Source organism: Anguilla rostrata, chromosome 9 (assembly GCF_018555375.3).
Source record: "Anguilla rostrata isolate EN2019 chromosome 9, ASM1855537v3, whole genome shotgun sequence".
Classification (NCBI taxonomy): domain Eukaryota; kingdom Metazoa; phylum Chordata; class Actinopteri; order Anguilliformes; family Anguillidae; genus Anguilla; species Anguilla rostrata.
Genome location: NC_057941.1, coordinates 33694115 through 33720308, shown reverse-complemented (window position 1 = coordinate 33720308; position 26194 = coordinate 33694115). Strand labels below are relative to the sequence as shown.

At 40.7% G+C, this 26194-nt stretch overlaps 1 protein-coding gene across 2 annotated transcripts in view; it reads right to left on the bottom strand.

Moving 5' to 3' along the window:
- Positions 1 to 3023: 3023 nt before the first annotated feature.
- Positions 3024 to 26194, bottom strand: part of LOC135263638 (glutamate receptor 1-like) — an 82239-nt gene continuing 59068 nt past the window's right edge. Inside the window, exons 12-16 of one of the 2 annotated variants that reach the window (XM_064351912.1) lie at positions 17145 to 17343; positions 16240 to 16487; positions 11349 to 11463; positions 7731 to 7865; positions 3024 to 6443 (exon numbers count right to left, since the gene is read on the bottom strand). In XM_064351912.1, the coding sequence (XP_064207982.1) occupies positions 6276 to 6443; positions 7731 to 7865; positions 11349 to 11463; positions 16240 to 16487; positions 17145 to 17343 (865 nt within the window). In that variant the 3' untranslated portion in view covers positions 3024 to 6275. Of the gene's footprint in view, positions 6444 to 7730; positions 7866 to 11348; positions 11464 to 12187; positions 12303 to 16239; positions 16488 to 17144; positions 17344 to 26194 lie in introns of both variants that reach the window. The other variant, XM_064351911.1, reaches the window with a different exon arrangement.

Below are 26194 nucleotides of genomic sequence, written 5' to 3'. Positions count from 1 at the left end.
TCTATGTCTTATTGGCTGCTTGCATGTGCAGTGACATTGTGCCTTGGCAATATCTGACCATGCTCATCGTAATTGAGAGAATGGGTGTGTGTTTGTGTGTGTGTGAGAGAGAGAAAGAGAGAGCAGGTGTTTGGGGGTTTATAATTCATAATATTATTCACCACATTATTCACCTATTTATTGAACATAAACATTGGCCACATTAGAACATTAAAATGTCATCAGTATAAATCATAAAAGAATGCATTTCCATGTATACTATTCACGGACATTTTTATCATCAGTTTTTACGCGCTGGTTTAGCACGCTTGGTCCCAGCTGCTGGGCTGTCCCGGCAATGTGAAATCCCCCATCAATCTGGGGCGACTACCAGCTGCTTCTTTTCACACCACGTCCCACCAGCTGCGGTCCTACTGCCCCCTCGGCCAGGAGACTGCGCCCGTGGCCCAGATGGAGCAGGCAGATTGGGGGGGGGGGGGACCAAGGTGAGTGCTGGCTGTGGAGGTTACCCCTCCGACTGAGACCGTCTTTCCCCCAGGAGTCCTCCTGGATGATTACGGCCTCATCCGGAGTACTGTTACTCCAATCACGAGCCTCGAAGGGCCAAGAACTGCCGGTTTTCCACCCTCCCTTTACCTGGGAGTCAGGTGTGAAGACCGTCTAGCCAATCAGCGGCTCTTAATTGGTCAGGTAATTACCCGGGAGGAAAGAAAGTCAGGGCCGGATTTTGAATTCGAGGGCCGGAATTTTGAATATCCGTGATCGAGAGGATTCCAAGCAGGTCGGCGCCGACTTGTCCCGGGTTCCAGGTGCCGTAGAAGTCTGCACGTGCGCTTTCCTTTCCTCTGCGAAAGATTTGCATCGCAGCGGCGTGATTCTAAGAAATTTCCCCACACTCAGATACATCATAATGGAGTTATAAAAGGGAGCGTCTCCACTCACAGAAGCCCAAACGAAAGCGTAATGATTTGTGATGGAGGGCCTAACCGGCTGCTCCTCTCCCATGTCTGCCGAGAGAGCGGGACGTGAAAATGATAAAGCGCCGGGCTGTTCTCAATTACACGCCTCTTTTCCTCGCCACTCGGAGATATGGATTTGTTCTTTTATCGCCGGCTGTTAATATCAAATAGATACATCCTCTCTCTTTCCCCCTCTCCCTTCTCGTAGCACCGCACTGCCACCCGCTTTATGTGCTTATATACAACTGTCAAAAAAAAAATAAAATAAATAATAGTAATGAAGAAGGCTGTCGCCCCAGCCGCCTCCCTTACTGGTACTGCCAACATTTTTTAACATCTGTGTGGGTTTAAGTCAGCGAGTTTGCTCCCGTTGCATTATTGTCTGCCATTCTTTTAATTTACTGAGCATGTGTGGTCTGTTCATAAAGTCTACAAAATGCATACATACTGTCCTTCCATCTCCACCTCCCCGCTCCCCTGTCCTCTTATCATTCCACTCCTCTTTTTCCTCCCCTCCTTCCTTCACTGCTTCATCCCCAGCTCTTCTCCTTTCCCTCTCCACCCTTCCTCTTCCCTCCCGACTCCTCTTCCCTCCTCCCCCCGCTCTCTCCTCTCCGTGCACAAAAAGGCTGATATTTTATTCTGCCGGTGTCCAGTCAGATCCAGTCACTCTCTGACACTCCACAGTGCCAGGCTGTCAGCTCTGTCTGCTCCCAGATAATTACCCCTCCTTTTTTCCCCTTAAATGATCCATCCCGGGAAACGAATATGAAATTAAGGGGGGGCAGAAGTAAATGGACAATCAAGCCAACATGATGAAACATGACTCGCGTAATTTAATTGAGGGCGTCTTCATTGCCCAAGCCCACAACTGTCTATTCAAATTTTTTTGTATCGCTGTTCAACGCTGCTGCTCTCAACAAGGTTTTTTTTGACTGTTCTGCACCTCTTGTCAATGTGCTACCCTGAGAAAGTATTGAATTTGAGAGCACATCACATTCAGTGAGTGTCTCTGGCCATTGTGAGATAGATGATAGGATGCATGATGCATTCAGGCTTCCACAGCCTGTTTGAATTAAATAATGCTTTTCAGTCAGGAGTGTGGATTCACAAAGGGGTTTTTGCCACAGTGCCGCCTGCTTCACTGGTTTTCAGATTTCAAAGCGGCCAAAGTTCACAAAATTGAATTTAATAATTGGGTGGGTGGGTCGACTGAAAGTTAGCAATGAAACGTCGACGGAAAGCAGGACGAGAAGCCTTTGTGAGTTTTCTGAGAAGTTTAAAAAGAAAAAAAAAACTCATTGTTATAAATAGTCCGAATATCACATTGCAAATTGTCCCTTTTGACTGCAGAGTGGCACTTTTTGAAGTTTTAATGAGGTAATTATGAATACAATGAGGAAAAAAGGGGAGTAATTGCAGGTCAGCTTCTGTATTTATCTTTTCTTTGCTGGTTCCCTGTGACAGTGATTACTGTACTGGCTCTTTGTTAATAAAGCGCACACACTGAGGTAGCAGAAAAGAAAATATGCAGAAAAATGGTGGCATTTAGTGTGCATTTCTGTCTCAGAGCTAAGAGGCAGTTCCTAGGTAACAGTTCCTATGTAACGGTTTGTAAATAACAGTTCCATTCTGTTTTTCCACCACTCAGTAGATTCATAGAACCAGTAACGTTTCAGATGAAAATGTGTTTTTTTTATAAAAAAAATATTATTATTTGTTGTTTATGAGTGCACATACAGTAGGCTATATGCCCATACTCAGGTCCTTTTCCCAGCGGTGGATAAGATCAGATTAGAGGCACTCGATAAGTCGGCCAATAAACGGCCTCCGCTCGGCCATTAACAGACTTGCCTGCCCAGAAGCAATCATAAAACAGTCCACTTCCAGAGTTCACGGATGCAATAACGTCAGGCGCTCACGGGAAGCACCCACTTTCTCTAAAACACGTTCATAATTGTCGGAACATTAGAAAAATACCCCTTCATTCCCACCTCTCTGCTCCTCCTCTACCTTCCTGCCATCCAACTAATACACAAAAAGGAATATACAAATCGAAACAAATTGTATTTGGTTAAAAAAGTTTAATTCATTTATGAACCATATTTATTAACATAATCTTTTCCATTGGTAATAATTCAAGTCACATCTTGCTGTCATGGTAAAAAAAGAACATTATTATGAAGCTGAAATGAACACAAGGTAGGTCATAAGTCATTTACCTTTTTCGTATGTAAACAAACAGGTGACTTAGTGTTAGACTGAAAGTTCTCAAAAATGATAATTCTTCTTGAAATTTCCCATAGAAATTCCACAAAATCAACAAGACTAAACTTATGTTAAACTAAACTGGAAAGTCAATAATCCTGTCTACTTACTCAACACCATTTAACCAAATTGTTCCATGTGTACAACACCAACATTCACATGTTCTCCATACAATACAAATTTTTAATGTCTTTTTACAAATATAACTATGTATAAAAATGTCTTTCAAACTCAAGCAGAATGTCTTTCTTTATGAAGTGCTATCTTTGTTGTGCTGTGCCATAGCAATCGCAAAATGCGGTGATAGAAACGATAAATAAATGAACTAAACAAACAAATAAATAACAATGAACATGAGCCTTCTCTGCTAGCCAATCAGTATCAGTGAGCAGAGTGTACATCTCCATTGGCAAAAGAATGCACACATCTTGAAGTCAGAAAATAGCAGTAATTAGCTGCACGCTGCAAAATGTATTTTCCAAAAGATGCAATAAATAAAAGTTGAATTTTATCAGTACCAAACCTTGGATTATAACTACTGGTTTGGAATCAAACATATCAGGAAACTGAATCAAACATATCAGAGCACACATCATTTCCTACACAAAATGCAGCTGTTTGTGTGTGTGTGTGTGTTCCAGAGACATGCTGCGTAATATGGCTGTCGACCATTTGCTTGCAAGTGATGCTGTTACTAGTTGCACTGCCCTTATGCAAAAATGTTTCTCTCTGAATCTAACGTAGCACCAAAATGTCCACCTGAACTCCACTTGAGGGGCTGGTATCTATCCAACCAGAAGCAACCAATGAGATGCTTGCAAATGTTATGTCCTTGGATATTTATGATTTTGTTCTACTTCCTTTTTCTCAAGGTAACAGCAACTGCATTACATATTTAAAATTTCACATTCAATTTTATTTAAAAATAGCTGACAACGAAGCATTAGTTGCTTAATAAACTGATTAATATGTTAAACTCACATAGTCAAAATCACAAGTAAATGATATTTAAAACCATTATTAATCTTTCCAGTTCTTTTTAAATACAGAGGGAATGAATAAACTCTCACAGATGAGTGTGATAGTAGTGCTATTTGAAAGGCTTTGCATGGTTACATGAGTGTGTATTCAGGGTACTCATGCAGTCAGCTGTCCTACCCAACCTTGTTAACCCACTGAAGTGTAGGTTTTTTTTTTGAATGCTTTTTTTTCTAAAATCTTTTTTTTCTAATTTTCTAAAAATTAGTGTTCTAGAACTCCATTGCTTTCAATTACCAGTAGTGACTGTTACATCAGCATTAGAATGTTCAGCTAAGAACATTACAATCACATATTTGTGATCTTACACCTTAAAGGGCTAATGCTGTGCCCACAAGTGCTGAACAAGACGGTGACATGCGACTCACTGATTGGCTGCTGTAAACATAAAAAAATGGACTTGACTGTCAAAATATAATACCCGGAGCAAAAAAAAAAAAAAAGTTAAATAAAACTGATGGTCAACATGCTAAAATCTCTGTACTTTGAGGCGATTGTTTAGTAAGAATGTGGATCTCAGCACAGTGCACTGTAGGACATTTTTTGTGTTTCCTCAGGCCACTCTAGCAACGCTCACTGGGTTGCGCAATATTTTTGTCTTTTGGTCCAATCTCTCCTCCTCTCCTATGCATAATTTAATGTGGCAGGTCTTTCTTTCACCATCAACAGGCTCCATCTTTGTAAAGGATGAAATGACAGCTAACTTTGTTATTTACAATTTTTATGTCTATACATACATACGTACATACGCACAAACACACAGCCAAGCCTTGTTGGTTTGCATGGAAACTAAACAAAGAAGTACGTTGTCACTGTTCTACAAATGCTGCACACTTCCAAGTAATCCCATAAATCAAGCCCAGGAATACTTCTGCAGCCACGGCAAATATTCCTGAAGTGCATTAGACTGCTTGTCCCTCTCGAGCTGGGTATAAGCTTATGTTGTCTTACAAAGGAAATAAAAGACATTTCCGGCCAGCTGTGTTTGAAAGATATGGAAAACAGCTACGCTGGTTAATTCTTTTCCCGTGACTGAGTTCAACCTGACTGCGGAATAAGGACTAACTGTAATCTTGTGGAAAATGAACACCCCTTTCTTGGTGATCTAGTATACCCAGCTCTCAAACAACATCCACAATACCTACAAAACCTAATGCTGCAGCACCAGCCAAAAGAGAAAATGATATATATATATAGTTTCTTTCTGCTCAGAAAATTATGCCCTGATTGCAATTTATATTTAACTTTATATTAACTCATAATTAAATGCAAGGAATGGTTATGTAGGCTGAATCAAATTTTGATTCATTTGGTCAATAGGGTGCACATACACTTGGACATATTCCATTTGAGGGGGGAGAAATCGCACAAAAACCTTATTGACTGAGTAGTTGAGTTTAGGAATAGATAATCCACTGCAGTGCACTGTGCTCATCCAACACCACCAGCACTTCTGTCACACAAAGACATACATTTTACTGCATAAACAGCACGTCTGTGATAGGAGGCATTAGGAGGAAAAAAACAGGCTTTTAATACACTTGTCATGTGATGCGGAATTAAGGAAAAAGGAATATTGGCAAACAACAGTTCAACACTGATAATTATCCAAATATCACATGTGGAGAAAAAGTAAACAGGACTAAAGAACAGGCACAGAGAAGAAAGTGTCGCATTTTTTTTGGGGGGGGAGGGGGCAGTCTTCCCATTTCTTGACACAAAATGTACACTTCTTAAAGTTCTGACGGGACGGGTTCCTTATTGCAGCGGACGATCATTTTTAAACAAACAATTTTTCTTTAAAAAAGTGGGTTTTTTTGTCTTTTTTATTTATTTATCAGTAGCAATAGTTCATAGTCTATCGTAGTTCCAAGAGTCCATTTTGGCAGTAGGTCTTGATGGACGTGCAGATAGCCGCAGTGCAACCCTTCTTCCGCTGTTGTCCTTTGCGTCGCCTGTCGCTGGCGTGGACGTATGGCGTGGTTGCCGCGGTCACGGCGTACGGACGCGTCACATCCCGGACGCGCCCAGGCCCATGTCGCCCGCGTGGCTCATGCACGGCAGAGTCTGCGCCGCTTTGGGGAAGTCGTGCGCCACCACGCGCCCGTTCTCCCCCCCGGCCCCGTTCCCGCTCGCCCGGTTCAGGGTGGAGCTCGTCATTGCCTCGTTGATGATTTGCTGAAATGGAGCGGGGAGGGGGGGGGGGGGGGGACGGACATTAAAATCAAATCCCGACATCGAAACTCACCACCTGTCTGCTGCTCCAGAGGTGGAAAATCCAGGTTCAGAAGGTAAAAGTCCTCCCCAGTATTTTGTTCCAATCACCTGGATTCACTATTTAGCTCTTTTTTTCAGCCAGGAGGTAGAACTAATGAGTGAAATCAGCTGGATGAGTTCATGGGTGGAAGGACTTTTTCTTTCTGACCCCTGGACGTTTCTACCTCTGTAAAGGTGTACCAGACTGTAAAATATATGCTTTAATTTTATCATGTTGACGGATGCTTTTACCTGTAAAATAATACCAAATAAATAAAATGAAGTTTCATGTGTTATTTAACATGTTGACATTGTTTCTTTCACTCTTTTTGTGGAGTTTAATTTGTATTAAACCCAGGGCCCAGTGCTTCATAATTCTCAAAAACTGTAGAGCCATTCAGTTAGGTCAGAGAGTAAAAGGTTAGACCTGACCCCCCTCCTAATTATCAAAGCATGGCTGCATTGTTGTTTCCGAAAATTGACTTGCATTAGATCATTATGATGAAAGCCTCTTGGCTTTAAACTGTGGCTAATGATCTGTATTCTGGGGATGTGAACGTTCAATGACTTAATTCCAGCACACTGCATCGAAAGCAGAGGATTATGCTCTTCAGAAACAGACTAATTTATTTAACTGACAATGATTTCCACTTTGATGCTATAAGTAGTGTTCAGGTAATGTGACTTCTCCGTCATATTGATCTCGGTAAATATTCACAAAATGCGATTATGATGATTTGTTGTACAGTAGTGGGCGCATTTCAAGAACGCTGCGGGAATATCATGGCGGCATTGTTAAAAAAAAAGCAATTGTGTAGAGAGGTTTGTGGTAATGGCAGAATATTTAGGTATTTTTGTCGGCGCAACATAGAAGCATAACACTTAAGAGTGTGGTAAGTTAATGCAGGGGTCTGGTCTTGGAGGGCCTCCCTGCTGGCTTTTGTGATTTTCTTTCAATCAGCAGCCAATTTAGACCTCTGAAATAATTTGCACGGATTCTTTAGCCAAACATGAGTGCAGTGAAACACTTAAGCACCGGAAACAAATCAAAAACTAGCAAATAGAGCAGCCCTCCAGGACTTGAGCTTGATCCCTGGTTTAGCGTGGTAGCAGGCCTCTGCTCTGTAACGGTAGAAGGACCCAGAACACCTCCTGTGGGCTGACTGGGTTGACCAGTGAAAAAAGGTCCAGAGCTATGCAAACAGAGACCTTCATTCTCATGGACTCGGTTCTGGACTTGTAGCAGAACTCGACCAGGGCCACGAGCATGGCCAGGCCCAGCCCTCCAATCAGGATGTAGAAGACTCCAGCCACATTGCTGAGGCTCAGAGCGCTGGTTTTGTCCTGCAACAGGGAAGAGAAGTCAAACACCCTCACACACAGGTTTCAGCACAGCCTCATCATTTCAACCTCGTCTAATTTTCACACCGATATATTATAATATTATCGTTTTCAAGTACATATTGTTGCATGTTTTCAAATTAGATTTCACTTTTTCTAATTTTGCTGAAGCAATGCAATATTACATTTTAAACAGATCTGAACTGCAGGCAGTTGTATTTTAACTGGTATATATATATATATATATATATATATATATATATATATATATATATACACACATAACATTTACCAATATTGATTAACTATCAATTGTTAACAAGTAATTCATTCATTAGACATGTAATATTCTTGTTGGCAATGATAAAGAATAAAGAAGTGTACTAAGACTAACATCAACATGCACATCAACATGCACAGGTCACACACTCAGGATAAATGCAGTCATCTACAGAGTATAGCTGGCTAGCAAGTATCGAACCTAATTTATACAAAAGAAACTTACAGTAAAAAACATAAACATCACTATTTTTATCTCTGACTCCACTATCAGCAGTAATTGATTATGGGCTGTGGGTGTGGGACGTCCTGACTTTTCAGTGGTGGACACCATGCAGGAATGAAACATCAGCTGTCTTTCAGGAGATTTCTTCGGGGTTCAGGCCAAAACAGAGGGTTTCTACAAACAACAGATAGGACTGGGTGCCTCTTCTGTACGGTGTCCATTTTAGGACTTTTATGATTCCTCCCGTTTCTTTCTAAACTCCCTTTTAGCAAACTAACCGAGAGGGTGGGAGTTCTCAAAGGATGGAACAGGAATTAAACAACGATAGTTACTTCTATTTATGGTACATACACACATGTCAGGTGGCAGGCTATTTATTTAAACCATTAACTGCTAACAACCACTTTTGCCTTACATATACGTAGATTGTTGTCAAACTGGAACAAACCAGCTCCATCTATCTGCATGGCTGATTCACTTCCTGTTTGGTAGCAATAAGTGGATACAGCTTCATCTGTTCTAAACAGATTCATATAAATTTTGACAAAAAATGAGTTTCTTTTAACTTGGAGGCACATATGACCTAAAATGGACACCGTGTTTCCGAGTGGTCTTTATTATGGGCAGGGCTTTTTTAGGTATGACATCACGAGAGGGGCAGTAGGTCTCAATCACATGCAGTTTGGTGACCGAGTCAAAGGGCTCACGTACGAACATTAGATTCTCATCCAGTAGCATGCATGTTCCAACATAGAGGGAAACAATGGGGGTGGGGCTATACAATCAAAAAAATACTGCGTTTCTCTCCAAACTGCCATTTACACTTTTATGTTTTGTTTGTTTAGTCAGGGTGATGCAGGGAGAATGATGTTGCTTGCATTATGGATAAGAATTTATGAATTAGTATAATGGGAGTTAATCACATTTTCTTTATTTAATCCTTGGGGGAAATTGTGGCTTCTGTTTCCTCAAGATGCAAAGCAGATAATTCAGACAAATGGGCAGCAAATAAATTACCGTACTTGCTAATTATTTTAAATTCCTCTAAACTCTCAATATTGTTGTTGGTCAGCAAGTGCAGCATGAGTAAGTAGTTTATTCTTGTCCCCACTAAAAGGACTTTCTGTTCGATGGAAAGCAAGGGACCTACAGTACATTTGTTTGTTTGCTTAAGAATGCAGACATGATGTTTTCTGTCTCCTTTCCAGTAACGATCTGTGATTAATGAAGGAAATGGGACACAGAGATAGTTTACACAGAAGGTTGTCATAACCCTGTTTCATTGTGTTTGTAAATTCAGTTTATCTTTAACTTTGGTTCATAATTAACTCATTTTTTTTCCTTCCACAAGCATATTTGGTGAGTTTAACAAAAGTAACAATATAAGTGTATAAAGTATACATTGTTTTTTTTACATTGCCATTGGCCACCACTCTGAACATGTATTCATAACATAACCACAATATGCTGTCTTTGGTTTTCTGCTAGTGTCTTAACTTCAATCACCTTTTATGGTGCCACACCCCTATTAATAGCTTTATACTGCCATTACTGTTGTATGCCGCAGTATAGTTCAAGTCCACTTTAGCAGCTGCCTTATGTTGTGTCCATATAAAGAAAATGGTTGTCTTTCGATAAACAGGAAATCACTTGTTTCCACTTGGGTCCATTGCATTCTGAAGCTTATATAACCATCTGCTGAAAATACATGAGCTGATTGAAATGCAGAACCAGCCCTATTTTCACGAAATGAAACATGAAATGAGCCAATGGGATGTGTGCGGGTGCACTAGAGATGCACCAATCAAATACTTTCTCACATTACGGTGCTTGTTGTTAGCTACCTGAAAATGGAAGACGATAAACTGATTTGAGCACTTGCAGAGATTATCTCTCTGATGCGTACTGCAAATGTCAAAAGAGAAAGAGAGGAGAGGAGGAGGGACAAGCCCCCCCCTCCCCTAGTAAAAAAGGGGGGTGTTCTCTTTACCGTATTCTCTTTACCTCATGTGTCCTTTCAGCACGGTCATGCATCACCAATTACATTTATTGGAAGGCAGCATTAGTCCAATCAACACAGCGACTGGACCACTCTTTTCTCATTAGCACAGATAACCTAGTTTTTCTCAGGACCGCCTCAAAGTAACACAGAGACTATCGGTCCACCGAGGGCAAACAGGTAGTGAGAGAAGGCGCCAGCCGACTCAGCATCATCAATCGCCTCGATTACTTTTTTTTTTTTTTTGGGAACCCCCCAGGGCTCTTTTCCTCTGTCTCAGCTGTGCTCAAAAGATTATTCTGAGATCTGTCAGAATCCGTTAATCCGACTCTTTTTCAGGCATTTTAAGCTTCATCTGTCATCTTTAAGAAGACACAGTTCACTGTCCCTGTTGTTCAGGTTGATCTTGCTGTTACAGGACAGAGGGAGGGATTTTTTTATTAGAATTTTTTCTTGATATATGCATATTATAAAATTTTAGTGTAACAATTAATTTTGTTCAGTGATTTCTTTCATAAATAGGGTTGTAAATTTAGAGTATACTGTAGTCTATATGGCATTTATGTCGTGTTTAATTTGTATTCTTATTTGCACCCCACAATAACTATAATTTTGTGCATTGTGTAAACAAACAAAAAAAATTTCAGAAACTGTTCACAGATATATATCATTCTGATTGTTTTATTGATTTGGATTGATTTTTATTTTCGTTTGATCGATGGGTTAATTCACTGTCTATCGATTGACTGGTTGTGGATATCATTTTTCAGAAATGTTGCAATTCACCTAAACCATAATGCAAAGGCTGGTTAATAGAGGGGTGGGGAAAGGATGGGGCGGGGCGGGGCGGGGCTGGGGGGGTGGGGGACCTGTTCAGGTAAATGGCAGGTTGGAGAGTCAGCGGGGAGGCCGGGGGGGGGCCTTCAAAGAGGCGGAGAGACTGATCTCGGTGTTGGGTCGGAAAACCGAGCGCTGGACTGACCTTTCTTGCGGAGTCCTTGCTTCCACACTCCCCCTTATCGTACCACCATTTGTTTTTCAGTTTGTCTAAGATGGCTTGCTCATTGAGCTTCAACACCGCTAGATTTACTGGGATTCTTCAGTCGTGGGGAAATAACATAAATAACATTGTTTCATGTTATTTTATGTTATTCGGCAGCAGAGTAGACATACACACCCATGAAAATATATTTAGATATTCTAGGTGAATATAAATAAGACAAGAAATTATCACAGTCATAGTCTGGCACATTGTGAAAGTGATATGCATTAATACTCCATCTAGCCATTTAGTCCTTTCTCCCTACTGCGAGATGTGTATTACTATATCACTTTGGGTAACCGGCAAACAGTAAACACTCGGTTATGTATGAAAATGTCCTTTTTAATTCCCTGCAAACCATCCAGGACAGAGGGGCAAATGGACTTGGACATCAGATCTCAACGAAAAAATCCAAGAACCTCAAAAATGGCATGGATGTGAAACCCGATTGCAGATATTCCCTTATAAATTTGCCGGATCACTTTGCGACTACAATCGATGGTGATTTAGACACCTGTCCTGCAATCATTTAAAAAAAAAATGTTATATTAGACTGAGGACTGCGGAGAAAAGTCTTCCAAGATGTTAGATGGTACTATAAATGAAAAATAAAAGAAATGTCAAATCTTTTCCTCCCACCCCAGGGTTGGGTCGAGCTTCGGAGGTTGGGCGGGTGGGAGGGGAATGGTGGGGCGGTGGCCGACGTGTTTGCTTAAACGCGGTTGCCGGTTACCCCCCGTGTGATTGGTTACCGCCGGATGGCTCATTCTGGCGCTGACCTTGGAGTCACCTCCCCCGCTGCCGCACTCTCCCTTGTCGTACCACCATTTGTTTTTCAATTTGTCCAACAGGCCCTGCTCGTTCAGTTTTAACACTGCCAGGTTTACTGGGTTTCTTGAAATGATAAAATAATAACCGGTCAACATTAATCGAGATGCTGTTAATGGGGGAGATACAGATTGAGATATGTGAATCAACAGTCCCTTTAATGCTCTTTTTTTTGTCATTGCAAAGTTTCGTCTAACATACTGGGTTATATACCGTGGCACTGTCTGCTTCCGCAGCTTAGAAGTCCAAATTAGAAAGCAGTTGTGATATGAATAATAATAAAGAAAAAAATCTGTCTCTGCTTTAATGGAAAATTATGCCCAGTGGCCATACTAAACCAGATTTTACCAAGCAAGACATATGAGAAGGATTTTCAGGAAGGAAGTCAAATATCAGCAATGTGCAGAGTGGCATTGCCTCTTTCAAAGTCTGACTAACCCTTCAGAAGTTTCCCAATGTGCATACAAGGTTCCCCTGGGTGAAGGAAGCACAGGTCTATGCGTTCAATCCTAGCTCCATATTGATGCATTGCCAATATGAGTGACTGGGCATTAATAACATGGATTTGAAATTGACAGAGGGACACCAATGCTGACACCAGAATCTGATTTTACTCTCGTTCCTGGGCTGCCAGCGTTTCAGGTCTATTTTTTTCGGGTGCAAGCAACGAGATGGAAAGTGCTTTTCAATTACAGATGTATCTTCCTCCCTTTCCTTAACTTCCTGTTCACCAGTTGCTGACCTGCTATGGACAGCGTTTCTTTGCATTGTCAGCCAGAATGCAAACAATACTGGCAGTAGCGCACAGTTCACTGTGTCCTGTAGCAGGCGTCTTTCTCAGTAAAACCCCCCGAATGCTTTCTTTTCTGCGACTCAGAAAGAAAGAAGTCAGTTTCTTTATGGGTGATGGACAGAAATCCACATCTGGTTTCTTGAAACTGGTTCTGATGAGAATTACTTTTTTTTTTTTTTTTTGGAGGCGGCAGTGTTCTGGTGAGATGATTTCAGCCTGGGTTCAATCAATGCCTTCCTTAACTCTGACTTACAAATGAACACGTTTCGTGTTTCTCCATTGCGCTAAGCACATAATCAAAATTAAATCGGCGCGTAAACATCCTTCGACAATTTCTTTGCATTTATTTGTCAGTCAAAAAATGAAGGAGAAACGTTGACTGAATCCAGGCCTTTCTCAACTAAAAATGATACTGATGATTATATTATGTGAGGAAATTCTGAAAATGTCTAAAGACAGAAAGGAAGGAACCCCATTCTTACTACGAGGTTCATGTGTAACATCACATTCACATTGTCAGATGCTATCAAACATGTGTGCTCGTTTTCAGTGAAATCCATGAGGATCATTTGAAAAGCACTGAGCGTAACAGGAAAGATGAAGGCTTGTCCAATTCCTACAGTCTCTTTGGGGTAATAAAATCTAATATCACATTCAGAGAACCGTCTGCATTGCTGGCCAGGCCACATACAGGAGGATCTCTGAGATATTCATGTATTGGGTATTTTGGGAGACCTTTCTGAACTGCGAAATGTTCTACCCCAAAAGGTGGTACAACAAATGCATAAATTTTAAGAATCCGAATGCCTTATTCATCCGATTCCTCAGCTAAATTACTGAAGGAGCTCATCAAATGGCCCTCATAATGCATATCTCCTTTTAAAAAATAATCATAATCAAATTGCAAAAACATGCTGATTACGGTGGCTACGCCCTCTTGTCGACCCCAGAATGATGTTGAACACATAGCTGAATTCATAATGGTGGATTCTGTGGAGTTTTGCCCTGTTTCTGAGGAATAAATTTCAGCAAGCATCACAGTTTTCAGGTCTTACGCATCATATGTGAGCTCAGCAGAGAGCTTATTGAGTCATCAGGCTAGGCTCAGCTTCAGTATCTACAGTGTGAAGTGGCTGATGGGTAAAAACACCCGCCAGGCAGGATGTTTGTCAATAACAGGGCCATTGAAATGGCAGGCACAGGCAATTGGGTACGATTTAAATGCTTTTTGTAGGAAGTCCCGATTTTAGGATTGGGACTGGCACTCTGACAACAAGACCTCCAAATACAGAATTGAAAGTACCCGCTCAGTACCAAGAATTATTAAGAGATCAGAAAAAATGTGGCATACGACCACTACCACTACTACAACCAATTCCACTACCATTACTACTACTACTACTACAACTACTACTACTGCTAATAATAATAATATTATAATGGGTAAGCAACGGGTCTTGTAACCTAATAGTCACAGATTCGGCCCCAGCGTAGGACACTGCTTTTGTACCCTTGAGTAAGCTCATTAACCTGTAATGCTTCAGTATAAACCCAGCTCTACAAACGGGTACCATTTAAACGCTATGTAAAAAGTTGTGTCTGCTAAATTCCTGTAATGTAATAATAATAATAATAATAATAATAATAATAATAATAATAAATGTAATACTTGCTTAAATTCATTAATTCAGCTCACCACAGGAGTTCCCCGAGCCACCCTTGTCCCCCAGCCATCCACCAAATATATGAATTTCAGCTATCAGTTTACCTTCCTTCCCCAAAACATTTTTATATGCAAGATGGGTCAACTAAAAAAACAATAATAAAAATAGTGAAACTTAACTGCTGGGTCATGTCAATGTGAGATGTGAATTTGTAGGATTCTTACCATACAATTAAGATTTTTTAAAATACCCCTCCACTTATTTTCAGTGTATACAGTGCCCGAAGAAACTATTCACACCCCTTTTTAAAAGTTGCAAATGTTCTTGCCTCAGAGCCTAGAGCCTACACACACAGACACACACTCACACACACACCTTTGCTATAGAACTCCTAAATTCGTTCAGGAACAGAAAAAGCATTATTAAAACCACACAATTAGTTGAATGGCCTTTGTGTGCAAAAATAATGGTTTTTGGAATGGAATTTCACACATCCATCTCTGTAAGCTAAATTTACTTGTCTTTCATGATGTGGATTCATATTGTGGAGTCCTATTTTAAGAGAGTAATTTTCATGAATTGCCTGATTCATGTTCCGGGGCAACAAAATATGAAAGCTCTTCAAGGGGTGAATAGTTTCTTCCTTCCTTGAACATCACTTACATTAATATTTAACAACCTCATATCAGTGCAGATATTTTAGACATTTGGTTAGGATCCCTTCTTGATTTCATATGCCCCGTGTTCTACAAGATGTGATGAAAATGCAAATTTTACTTTATACAAAATTCAAAGTTAAAATATAAAAATGCTCATACGTTTCTGCAAATATATTGTACTTAGTTTAGTCAAAGTTTTTGCAATGAGCATTTTTGTTGCCTTTTTATATACCACATTTTTAAACTATCGGAATAAAATGATTTCAACCTCTTATAAATTCTCCTTATGCGCTTAGTGTGTGTGTGGTACGCTGAATGAAAGAAAATGCACTCTGTTCGTGTAGTAATATAAGAGAAGGGCATATGAAAGTTAGAGGTATTTCCTGAAGTTAACATTGAGCACAGACATCTCAAAGTCAGTTTATGCACATGCAGATAGAACCTGCCTCATAGTCACAGCTTCGTAATCACAATGTCATCAACATTCTGGCGTTTGAATGGTGAAAGAGGATGCGCACGATTAGCAATAGCGAATTATGTCATTATTATCACTGTTTAGCCTTTACTGAACAGGCTGCGGTGTGTCTCACTTTCACGACCAAAATACTTTCTTTGTTTTTCAGCTGCACTGGAACATTTTTTCAGTGTACTGAATGTCTTAGGCAGACTCAGTCACCATGAAATCGCCCCCACACAGTTACTCAGTAAAATGTCCAATGTTACTTCAACTCTGACAGAGGACATATGAGGACCATATGTACTCTGTAAGAGTTAATTTAACACTGAACATTATACTGGGCATTTCATCAGTGCTCCATTTTTCAAAAAGCATGCACATCCTTAACCGCGTAACAACGACGGCTGACGGTCGCCGGGGTGACACATACCTTAGCGCCGAACCCTTGGGCGTGGCCACTCCGTAGCCCTTGGAGTCGAGGTTGCCCCCCACTTTCATGGTGTCGCACGGTTTCCGCTGCTCGATGTACTCGTTCATGGTGGACTCCAGCAGGTAGGCGTACTTCCCCTTTGACCTCCTCACTCTCGCCACGCCCTCGTCCGTCGTCTTCACGAAGACCGACGGGTCGGCAGACTTCATGTACGACCACATCTTCTCGAAAACAGCGATCTTTGACCTCTGTGGGAAAAAACGAAAGTCTTTGTGAATGAATGGAGAGGTGAATGGTAGAATAAGTACAGTCACAGAGCATCTACAGGATTCCACATCTCCTTCACTGACACCGTCATCATTCATCCTTGCTGGACTAACTCAAATGGCTAACAACTCTGAACAACAAATACACTTTCCCAGTTTAGTCTGGTTAAATGTATGGCAGAGGAAATTTTTTTGCTGGGGAGGATTTTTCTTTTTTTATTGCATATGACAAAACTAATAATCTGAATACTTATGAACGGGTTTCTTCCAGAGACTTTTTCAATTCATCCTCACCACCACCACCATCCTACAGCAGTCACCACAATGTTCTGTTGACTCTTGCACACCTTTAAACAGCACATATCCTGAATAGTGGTTGCCAATAATAAATAAATAAAAGATGGTGCAGGCGGTTTTGCCTGTGGGCTCAATGGACAAGACAATATAACTCAATCAGTGGAAACTAAATGAGAGATCTTGCTCAGAAATTGTAGTATGACACTGAAAGTGATTGGAGGTTTCCTAAACTCATAATTGGTGAGGCTCCTACTAGCTTAAAACCCCACACTCATCGATAAAAGAGGGAAGCTCCACCCATTGAGGGATCGATTTCCCGGTCATTTCTCGATGAGCCCTCACCCTGAAGAAGTCCTTGGTGGAGCCCCCGTCCAGGGTCCCGTAGGCGATCTCGGTCTGCTTGGCCAGGTCGTCGGCGCTCTCGATGGGTGACACCATCCTCTCCACCGTGAGGAAGGCTGCCAGGTTGGCCGTGTACGAGGAGATGATGATGAGGGTGAAGAACCACCAAACCCCTCCCACGATGCGCCCAGAAAGAGACCTGCAAAGGCACAGCAGCACAAACAGCTCTGGCTGACCATGGAAACATTCAGCACTTACAAAACGGAGAAAAAAAACCCTGTAATTTAAGGTAATTTATTTGCATCTAAATTATTCCACTGTGACTAAATACATAATTGTGCGTTTCCTGGTAATATTGCAAATAGATGTTGGATTTAATGAATTTTAATTCTCTTAAGAGTCCTGGGTGTGGGAAAATGGAACCATCTAAAATTTCCATATCTGACCAACATTTTTCATTTTAAGCTTGAAATAAAAATAAACATTGGGTTTAAGGCAAAAGGAAGTAACACTGTGAATCTTGTGCAAACTTGATTTCAGCCCAGTCTCAAACAGACCCCTCTGGGCTCGCAGACTATGGGCTCACAGAGTTTAATGGCGTATCTCCGGGGGCAGGAGAGTCCACAGGTGTATAAGGGCTTGACTTATGACATCACCCATCACATGACATGTTGCTGAGAGATGGAGGCACAGCCTTTCTCAAATGAACATGAGGAGAGGAAGACGCGAGTCATCCACCAGGCGCATAGGAAGCGTAAATACCCAGGGGGTGCCTTAACAAGGGTTTCTGAGATGTTAACTGAGCAGCTTTGAAATAAGTGAATTAATGAAATGGGGGAAATGACATGAGACGGGGGCGAAGTGAGAAGAAAGGAAATCTGTCGTTTTTTTTATCGTGGGTTCAGGCAGTGTGTCATGAAATTACAGCAGTTATGAATAAGGCTGGTTATGTATCATGGACAAAATCGCCTAAAGTCAAGGAGTAGTCACAGCATAATTGTTGAAAATCACCGAAAACCGAAAAGAGGCAGAAATCATGGACTGAGCGTTTAAAAAAAACATTAACTGTATTAACCAATAGATCTCATGCACAGCAGTGGGAAATTATTAAAATAACATGGGAAATTGTACGGAACGGAATCCTAACGAGTGCTTTAAGTTTTTTTTTTAAAGACATTGTAGTCTGTACTTAAAGTTACAATCTCAAAGATTTCCGTTTCGTTCTCTTTGGCGGTACCAATGGCGAAAAGCAGTAATTGCAGGTGTATTTTTGGACCTCACTTCCCAGAGATCTAACCGGATCCAACCAGTGTCGCCTGTGTGACGTCAGTCTGTTGGCACCTGGGCCACGCGAACTATAACACTTAGTATTTACTGAATAAAAAATGGTTGTTATAAAAGTAACGTTATGTGTATACTCATTCATTGTCTGACATTAGCCTAACTTAAGCTGTCTTTACACTGCTGAGCCGGGTTAAAATGCTGTAGCAGACCTGGGGTAGAATTAGTGATGATCAATTTTTTTTCGTGAATGATTGTTGCGTGATATTTTTGAAACAACTGCCTTGCAAAATGTTACCCTTGGTGTTTCTGGTTTTGCTAGCTAAACTGTTCAAGGATAAAGCTGAGCTGGGTGTTAAATTGGCAATCAGAACAAGAAGAATAAAACAAAAACAAAGGAGATTTCATCAAAAAAGGGCATCAGGACTGAAGGAACATATGAGGAAGCATAATAAAATAATAACAATGCTAATCCATACTGCCGTATTCTTTTATTTAGTTTTCTCCGGCTTGACATCTTTACACAGAAATTAGACCCGGCTCTGCTCCACCTATACCCCGGCTTTATTCCAATCCTTAAACTTGATGGCAATGTAAATAGCGGTAACGTTAAGGCCAGTTCGGATCAATGATTCGCAACGAGACAAAACGGTTTTAGAATGTTGCAGAGAAAATTTCAGCAACTGCAACATTGCAACAAGGTAGCATATTACATTCGAGAGACGGTTTGCGAGGTCGGTACCGGTTGGTAGCGTTGGCTAACGTTTTTTATAATTGTTAGCTGACATTAGATTGTGTTATTTACATTAGCTAGCTAGCTAACTCAACGTTACCTAATATGAGAGATGGATACTGTGCGCAACGTTGTCTAAACTAATGTTGCCTTTCTTGACATGGTCCGGTAGCTAGCGTTAGCCGTGCAAATTGCTATGTAATTTAGTAACGTTACATTGTCATCAAATGTAATATGAAATCTACATCAACAAATAATATGACCTCTCATGTTACACAAAAACTTTTTAGGGTTCCATAACCCCCCCTTCTCTGTTATTGTAACGCTGGCAGACACCGGGAAAAAACAGTACGCCGCTCACACACAAGTGAGTTGAACAGCGAGCCTGTTGTGTTAGCTCCGCCTACCCTCTCTGGCGGACTAACCACTGATGGGTGATGGAAAACACGTCACTAACTATGCGCCGTGTGATTTTTTCCCGGGAATGTCGCCACAGACACCCAGTTCTTTATTATTATTAATTATTATTATTATTAATATAATAATATGCTTAATCACCATTGTTTTACCTAATTTGGCAATATATAGTGACTTAATAGACATTTATTTGAATGAAAATCTTCGAGATTATTACTTTAACTTAAATTGCTTCAGTATACATCCAGCTACATAAATGGATACTATGGAAAAATACAGAAAAGTTGTGTCTGCTCAATGGCAGTAATGCAAACTACTGTTCTATGTTATCTTTTTAAAAGAAAATATAAACCCTACAATTTCTCAATAGATATATTGCTTTATGCATTCTACCATATTTGAACAAAATCCTCCCTGTATATAATTATTTTTTGTCGTTCCTCTGTGCTTAAACACAGATAATTCTAAAAATAATTTTCACTGAAATGTGCTTGAACATGATAAATAGCGTTAACAAAAGAGAACCCCAACCAGCAAATTAATCTCCGCCTTTTTTTCAAAGTGGCCAACATGTGTGATGAACATGTGCATATTAATAACCTGGGATTAATGGAGGAATGAGCAGTTAGCAGCTCATGTAAAAGCACTTTGAAAAACAAAGGCTTGATACATGCAGCACAATAATCCCTGGGGGCTAGCATTTCTCCATGTGTGCAATGTACAAAGCAAGAAAAAAAAAAGCAAACACATAAATACATAGACAAACGCACTGCTCTGAAATAGATAAACTAAAAAGGAAAAAGAAGGATTTGTGGATTTTAGAAGGATATTTTCCATCAGCATGATGATTCATGTTCACCAGGTCAAAGCAGAAAAAAAGAAATGGGATATATAAGAGAAACAATTAAACCATCTACTATCATTGTGAGATGAAACACAATATGGATAGAATGACAGGTGAAACAGAAGGATTTTGATTATACATGTGAAGATTTAAAAGAGGCCATTCAGCTTGTGAAGGGATTGCGGAAAACCAAAAAGATAACAACATGCTACACTAACCTGGTTTCATGACAGCATTCTTTATTTTGACTAACCGCAGAAAAAAACAACAACAGCAACAGCAATAACATTTCACCATGAGAAACCGCCCCACCGACAGGTGCATCCAAATCAAGACTTCGTGTCAGCATTATTTCTTTTTTGACTAACCATCCTTCATAACCATCAAGCCCCTCAGTAGAATGCAGATCACACACAAAAAAAAAAAAACAACAACAGTAAAAACATAATTCACCACAAGAAACATCCTCAACCACAGGTGCATCCAAATCAGTTCAGGAGAGCATTCGTTCTTTTTTTTTTTTACTAACCACCTTTCATCACGCACATTCCCCCTGTAGAATGCGGATCACGCAAAAAAACATTTTTTTTTTAAATAAAAAAAAGTCAAGCGGGTAGAAGCTACAAATCTCTGGGGAGAAGGCCTGAACGGGGGTGTGATAACGCGGGCGCAGGCAAGCCACACAATACTGAACCCCCCCTGCCTCTCCGCCTCACCGCCCTCCCCACCAAACCCCCCACCCCCCCAGTCTCCCACTCCCCTCACCAACCTCTCCACCCCCCAAATCTCTCACTCTCCTCCAGCGCTTGGCAGCTGGTGGCCTCAATTGGCCTTTTCAGCCGAAACGGGCAAAGCCACACCCCTGACGATGGCCACGCCCCCTCTGGGCAGAGCTGTCAGGTGTGACAGCTGCACCAGGTGCGTGGCATCTCCCACCGCTTTCGTTCATCCGCCTTTTTGCCCGCGCGGCTCAAACTTCGCTCCTCGTCAGCCGTTTTCAATGCGTGCACTTTTTCCACACCCCTCTACATACACAGGGCTTGCTCGATATTTAAAGGGCTTTTCTGACCGGAGGGCAGAAATGATGTAGCCAGGCCTTTCTTTCTCAGCAATGAATGATGGCTAAGATGGGCTAACCCAGTGAACTGACTGACCTCTGGGTCATACAGGAACATAGCAGACACTTTGACGCACACAGATGCACAATAAATAAACTCATACTGACGCAGGTATACAGTAAACAAACTCATACTGATACATGCACACAGTGCACAAACTCATACTGACACAGGTATACAGTAAACTAACTCATACTGATACATGCACACAGTGCACAAACTCATACTGACACAGGTATACAGTAAACTAACTCATACTGATACATGTACACAGTGCACAAATTCATACTGACACAGGTACACAGTAAACAAACTCATACTGACACAGGTAAGCAGTAAACAAACTCATACTGACACAGGTACACAGTAAACTAACTCATACTGACAGGTACACAGTAAACAAACTCATACTGACACAAGTACACAGTGCACTAACTCATACTGACACAGCAACACAGCACACTAACTCATACTGACACAAGTACACAGTAAATTAACTCATACTGCCACATGTACACAGTAAACTAACTCATACTGATACAGGTACACAGTGCAATAACTCATACTGCCGCAGGTACACAGTGCACTCAACTATACTGATACACAATAGGTGTACAGTAAACCAACTCTGATGAAAACTTGAGAGAAAGAACTTCCAATTTAGTGAAATGTTTTTACAAAAATAGGAAAAAAGACAGAGAAAAAACCTGCAGGTTTTTCAATGTATATTACTAAAGTTATGAAAATATCATTCATTGTTTTTTTACTTAGTTATATATTTAGAGAAAAACCTTAAACACAAAACTTACTGGAACACTTAATTGACATTCTCCTAGCATTTGTATAATGCAGTCATGTTGCTCCAGAAAAAAAGGCTTGAAAATGTAAAATATGTGGGTCTGATGAGTTGAGCTCCTGGTATGGAGCCGCACTGTGGTGAATCACAGACGGGGTCTTTGAAATACTCGTCTGCTGTGTGGTGAGATCAGCAGGACCACAGAGAGAGAGAAATATTCAGCTACGTGAGGGGGAAGACGATGAGCGTGAGCACGGATGTTCAGAAGCTACAACAGCCTCCATAATCTTTGACGGTTTGCCAAGATGAAATCCACCCCCCTGCCTCCTGATCCCCCCTACAACTTCCCTAACCCTGTCTCCAAAAAATAAATTAATAAGGCAATATGCTGAGAATTTGTTGAGATAATGGCATAACGTTAGGCGTGGTGCAACTTAATGCTTTGCGCAGAGATAGGGATTTCAACCCTGTGCACTTCTCTGCAATCTCTGAGTTAGTAATTATTTATTTATTTTCCTTTTTGTTATTTCTTGCCCTTTGCCAAAATTGAAAGTGAAACAGGGAATTTGTGTTTATAGCCCTGATTCTGTAGGCTTTTAATGTATTATTTTAGGGGTTGTGTGTGTGTGTGTGTGTGGGTGTAGTAGGAGTTATTCGCAGTGCAGAATGTCTGTACTGTGTTGCGTTGGGACATCTATGGTTGTGGTACCCAGTGTCTGTACTGTGCTGCATTGGGACATCTATGGTAGTGGTACCCAATGTCTGCACTGTGCTGCACTGGGACATCTGTAGTAGTGGTGCCCAATGTGCTCATGGTCCTCCAGGGTGGGTCTCGCTGATTAATTCGTACAGCAGAAAAAGCAGCAGAAGAGCCGTCCTGCTTGAAGGCACGTGTGTGTGGGTGGCCATCACTCCAAACGTCCATCGCTGCCGATAAGCATTCATCATTATACCGGCATTATCATTTATGCATTGTTTATCAGTGTCACTGATTACACGGCAGCCGCTGGCGGCATTTATCATGGCAAAGCACTTCGCTGTGCATGCAGAGTGCATTCATAAGCGCTGTAACGGAGTATGAATCATGTTTTATGAAAAGGGCCATCATTTCTTTTAATAACATGGCCCACAGGGATTTAAAGCTTGTATTACAATTGATATCCTCATAGGGTCACCCTAGCCACTGGACTGGCACAGTCACCTGACAGTCATAGCTTTTATCGGTTAATTGCGATTCTCATGAAGGCAACTTTTTCCAGGTGGAGAGGAAGGGAAGGAAGGGAAACATGGACAGAATGTAAAACTAAAGAATTTGAGCGACCAGGTGCACCAGTACCCACCGCCGCACACAAATGGATTCGGTTTCTTCTGCACAATTTACAATTTGATCACATACACACACACACGCACACACACACACAAGCTCACTGATAAGAATCTTGAAAAATGAGAAAACTATGACTAACTGAGCTTGCTACCGAAGTGTCTAATGCACTCTTGTGTGAAAGAGGAGAGAGGAAAATGCATTTAAAAGGCCTTTAGTTTCCTGGTGTGTTCCACACGAATATTTAAAAGAACACAAAGAAATCCATGTGATAGCTGTTCTCTGCTCTGATTGGTCTCTGTATACAATAATGCAGTAATGACATAATGTTCCTGATGACTCTAATGCTCACAGAAATTTGGCTGGATAACACTGGTCCTTCTGCACTTATTGGGGCATCACCTCCAAATTCTAATTTCTATCATACTGTGAGACAAGAGAGGAAAGGAGGTGGTGTAGCAGCATTATATTCCGACAAATTTAATTGTAAACAAATTTTAGTTGGTGACTTCTCTACTTTCGAGCACCTTGCAATAATTTTATATTGTGATGTTCCTGTTCTCCTTCTCACTGTGTATCGTCCTCCAAAATGTAACTCCGGTTTCATGGAGGACTTTGCAGAATTACTGTCCATAATATCAACAGATTTTGATTGTGCTATTATCTCTGGTGATTTTAACTTACACATCGATAATCCATCTGACTCAAAAGCTAAAGATATTAGCAACCTTTTAGATTCCTTTGATTTTACCCAACATGTCTCTGGACCTACTCATAAACAAGGCCACACTCTGGACCTGGTCATTACCAAGGACCTGGGTATATGTATTACCTCTATCCTTGACGTAGCTATGTCTGACCATTTCTGCGTATTCCTTGATGTCATATTGGCTAGTAACCCTGTAAACACGAAACGTGTAATCCAAAGGCGCTACCTAAACTCCGGGGTGCTGATACTTTTATGAATTATGTAGCAAACTCACCTCTCCCTGTTTTATCTTTCTCCTGTGATGATTTAGTGAACAATTTTAATTCTAAACTAAGGGAAATTATTGATATTACTCCTCTACTGAAAACGAAGATAGTGTCTGGTAAACAGAAAGCTCTGTGGAGGAACGGTGAAAAAATAAGACGGCTAAAAAGGGAATGTCACAGGGCAGAGCGTCAATGGAGAAAAGCAAAACTGCAGTTACACTTAGATATATATAAAGATAAACTCAGTAGCTACAACAGCGAAACGAAATATGCCAGGCAATCTTTTTTCTCAGAAATTATTAACAATCACAAAGACGATGCAAAAATTATTTTTTCTTCTATAGATAGCTTGATAAAACCCCCCTCTAAAATTCCTTGTGACCTTTTCTCTACATCGAAATGTGAGGAGTTTGCTGCTTTTTTAAGAGATCAGATAACTAACATTAGACTGGGTATCACTCAGACTGGATCAGATGAAGTCAAATTCCCTTCTACACCATGTGAGGGCAGTATGGAGAATTTTTATATGGTTGCTTCTGATTTGCTTGGGAAAGTACTATCCCAGATCAAATCTTTGACCTGCCCCCTTGACCCCAGTCCAACTACTTTTTTAAAACTGTTTTTAGCTGCCTAGCAGATGAAGTGCAGACTATTATTAACTGTTCTCTACAAACTGATGCCTTCCCATGCACTTAAAACTGCTATGGTAAAGCCAATTCTAAAGAAGAGTAATCTTGATTCTTCAGAAGTAAGCAATTATAGGCCCATTTCAAACCTTCCTTTCCTCAGCAAAATTCTTGAAAAGATGGTTTTTAAGTAACTAAACGACTATCTTAATGCAAATTGTATTTTATAGAATTTCCAGTCTGGTTTTCGTGCCCACCATAGTACAGAGACAACACTTGTTAAGGTGGTAAATGAGCTAAGACTGAATACAGATTCAAATAAGCTCTCTGTTCTAGTGCTCTTGGATTTAAGCACAGCTTTTGATACTGTTGACTATGAAATTCTAATAGATAGACTTCAAAATTGGATTGGCCTCTTGGGAACAGTTTAGGTTTAGGACATATCTAACCAGGCGCAACTTCTTTACCTCACTAGGTGATCATACCTCAGAGAAAGTTGACATATTGTGTGGTATTCCTCAGGGGTCCATTCTAGGGCCAGTCCTCTTCAACTTGTACATGCTCCCTCTTGGGAATGTCATTAGAAAACATAACATACATTTTCACAGCTACGCGGATGAAACACAACTTTATATCTCCATATCACCTGGGGACATGAGCCCTGTGAACTCCTTGATCAGGTGTATTAATGATATAAATCTTTGGATGTCCCAAATTTTTTTACAATTAAATAAAGAAAAAACAGAGATACTTATTATAGGAGCAAAGGCTCAAAGATAAAAAATCTCTGTCTATCTAGAATCTATGTCACTGAAGAGCAAACATCAAGTTACAAACCTGGGAGTAATCATGGATGCCGACCTTAACTTTGAAGCCCATGTTAGAAATGTCACTAAATCAGCTTTTTATCACTTAAAAAACATTGCTATGGTGCGG